This window comes from Sinocyclocheilus rhinocerous, unplaced genomic scaffold, assembly GCF_001515625.1.
Source record: "Sinocyclocheilus rhinocerous isolate Xijiao unplaced genomic scaffold, SAMN03320098_v1.1 scaffold1294, whole genome shotgun sequence".
Taxonomy (NCBI): Eukaryota; Metazoa; Chordata; class Actinopteri; order Cypriniformes; family Cyprinidae; genus Sinocyclocheilus; species Sinocyclocheilus rhinocerous.
In genome coordinates this window covers 684,467-687,556 of record NW_015656157.1, presented here as the reverse complement: position 1 = coordinate 687,556, position 3,090 = coordinate 684,467, and the positions used below count along the sequence as shown (strand labels likewise).

Genomic DNA, 3,090 nt, shown 5'->3' with positions numbered 1-3,090 from the left:
ATCTGTTTACCATCTTGACTGGAAAATACTGTTATTTTGGTCAGTTTTTCAATTATTATTTGCTAATGTTAGTGAATGTTTACATTAGAGCGCACGTCCTACTACGCTGAAATTAATACGGGGAGCGGCTGGAAACTAGCGACCTCTCCTGGTTGGAGATAGTATTAACATCATAAACTGAAAGCTGACTTGCTTATGTTTTAAAATTGATCATCCGAGTCTAGATCCAGCGGGCCGTTCTAAAAGACACTGCGGGCCGCCAGTTGCCCATCCCTGAGATAGATGAAGAATTTAATTAAGAATCTACTTTTTGACTGGTATAAAGTGCATGTATTGTGACTAGGCCTACAATACGAACACCCTGACCTACATGGTTGTTGAAAAGAAATAACAAATATCAATGCTGTATTTTATTATTGATATTTTTGTAGTTCTTGCATTTCCATTGGAGAAATGAAGGACAGCTACTACTGTGAATGTTGCATCTGTTGCTTGTCTGAAAAAAAGAGGTACGCCCTCGCCAAAAATAAGGAAATCAACCTCATCTATTTGGAGCAGAAAAGAAGAGAACAGACAGAATTCAAATTCCTTCTATTAGGTGAGATGATTCTGTTAGTATTTCAATTAAAACTTGTTCACACAATCTCTTTCAGTTGAAGTAATCATGTGTGTTTATTTTTACTTCTGAAAAGACAATTAAATTAAAAACAGATGATTCTTATACGGGACAGATGACAGATAATGGCAAATTATAGTGTAAAGTTAAACTACTATTAGTAGGCACATTTATTTTCAGTCTTCCTGTTTGCAGCCAGGTTTCTAACATTAAGGCACATGATTATTTTGCTTTCGTTTAGGCACGGCAGAAAGCGGAAAGACAACATTTATGAAGCAGATGAAGATCCTTCATGGAAGCGGATACTCAGAAGACGAGAGGCGTAGCTACACTAAACTGGTTTTTCAGAATGTATTCCAAGCTATGAGTGCAATGACAGATAACATGAAGATGCTAAAGATCCCCTACTCCAACCCACAGAACGAGGTGATCAAGAGACCAAGTGTGTAAAGTAATTTTAGAGCCCAGTGATTAGTGCCATTTTATATCAGCAATCGTTTAAGGGTGGTGGAATTGCCAAATAATAATAATAATGTTATTATTTTTTTATTTTATTTTTTATGGATAATTATAAAAGATATTAAAAATGTTAATTATTAAATTATTTTATACATACAGTAAAAATAAATAATTTTTTATCTCTGTGTGCACTAATTTAAGAAAGACTGGATCATATACTGTAATGTATTGTCAAGTCTGATTAGGTTTGTGATATCCATAGATTTATGCCCAGTGGTTCCAGGATCTGGACATACATCAGATAACACAGCTGCAGAGAAGTTATGTAGAGGCTATTCATCATCTATGGGCAGACAAAGGCTTTAAGATTTGTTACAGACGGCGCAGAGAGTATCAGCTACTAGACTCCACTAAATAGTAAGTTTATTTCAGAGAGTTCCTGCCCTTTACTGACTACCTGCATTTTTGTTTATTTCCTCTTTCCTGATGCCAATGCATGCACTGAATGTTATGCAAATAAGGCTTTCATAATCAGTTCTGTGGCACATGGATTTTCAGTAAGAGTGTTTGAATTCTGTGTTCTTTAAAGTTTTATTGATGACTTGGACCGCATCGCAGCTGAAGGCTACATCCCAACACCTCAAGATGTTCTTCAAGTCCGGTTCCCCACTACCGGCATCAGTGATCATTGCTTTACTTTGGACAAGATGACTCTCAGGTACAGCAATGAACAACCAAATCCAAACTTTATGTGTAATAAAAATGTCTTTTAAACTAGAGTTGCCACTGTCTCTTAATCTACTCACACAAGCACGCATTAATGCGGGCATCTGTTCTAGTTGCGTCTCCAGAAGTTTGTTGTTTTATCTCCTCCATTTCTTTTCCAACAGTAAAAAAACGATCCAAGCCAGTGAAACAACCTCTCTATCTGTCTGTCTGTCTGTCTGTCTTTTCAGGTTTGTAGATGTCGGGGGTCAAAGAGGACTGAGAAGGAAGTGGATCCATTACTTTGACAATGTGACATCTCTCATATTCTTAGCCTCCCTCAGCGAGTACGACCGATCTCTAAAGGAGAATAACAAGGAGGTAAGTGTCTGCCTCTCTCATCATGTCAATTCAATTCAGTTATTTGTATAGCGCTTTTTATGAAGCATATTGTTTCAAAGCAGATTTACAGAAATACATCTCCTGTCCTTTCTGTGTAATATTGATAAATCTGTGCACTTTTCTTCTCTTTGGCTCCAGAACCGTATGGAAGAGAGTTTGTCGCTGTTCTACAATACCATCCATTCACGGTGGTTTGCTAATTCCTTCATCATCCTATTCCTGAACAAAATGGACATCCTGGCTGAGAAGATTCAGTTCTCAGATCTAAAAACATACTTTCCTGAATTTGAAGGTGATTTGATGCACATTAAATGAAGTAAAAGCAATGTATGTGTGATCTTGTTTGTCATAACCTGATCCGCTCTTTTCTTTCCTTTCCTCTGTGGTTTGGCGCCACCTTCAGGCAAACGTCAGGACGTAGGAGATGCCTTGCGGTTCATTGCACGGTTATATAAACAGAAAGCTGTTAGCAACATGTCAAAGAACTACAGAATGATTTACTCTCACTTCATCTGTGCCACAGACACCAAAAACATCCGGAGAGTCTTAAATGATGTGAAATACACTATCCTTGTTAGGGACTTAGGCACCTATTGTATGTTCTAATGAGCCCCAGACGCACCTTCATGACACTCGGCATCAGACTATAATATTGCTCTCAATGCTTATCCATGTACATTCAGAAACACTACTATTTTATGAAGGCACATTTGAATACTCTTCAACCAAATAAATGTTTTATCATTATTTATAACAAAGCACATACTTGGACTAAATGTAATTGTGTAAAAGTAAGTTTTCATTTTGCTTAATAAATCATCTATGTTTTACATAATAAACATGTAAATATTTTACAAAGGGAGATTTTGAATTGCTTTTTAATGTGATGAGGGGAAATTACTTCATAA

General features: G+C 36.8%; 1 protein-coding gene across 1 annotated transcript; it reads left to right on the top strand.

Annotated features, from left to right (window-relative positions):
* The first annotated feature begins 453 nt into the window (after positions 1–453).
* Positions 454–2,850, top strand: LOC107719635 (guanine nucleotide-binding protein subunit alpha-11-like). Its single transcript, XM_016527120.1, has 7 exons — positions 454–598; positions 858–1,042; positions 1,338–1,492; positions 1,665–1,793; positions 2,032–2,161; positions 2,321–2,474; positions 2,586–2,850. Exons 1-7 carry the CDS (start codon positions 454–456, stop codon positions 2,786–2,788), a joined length of 1,101 nt encoding a protein of 366 aa, XP_016382606.1. The 3' UTR covers positions 2,789–2,850.
* The last annotated feature ends 240 nt before the right edge of the window (positions 2,851–3,090 follow it).

What these genes read in the sequence shown, in the direction of transcription:
- LOC107719635 (XM_016527120.1), top strand. Translation starts at nt 454, where the DNA reads ATGAAGGACAGCTACTACTGTGAATGTTGCATCTGTTGCTTGTCTGAA. An exon ending in CTACTAGACTCCACTAAATA is followed by an intron (nt 1,493 to 1,664) that starts GTAAGTTTATTT and finishes TGTTCTTTAAAG; the next exon opens with TTTTATTGATGACTTGGACC. An exon ending in TAAAGGAGAATAACAAGGAG is followed by an intron (nt 2,162 to 2,320) that starts GTAAGTGTCTGC and finishes CTTTGGCTCCAG; the next exon opens with AACCGTATGGAAGAGAGTTT.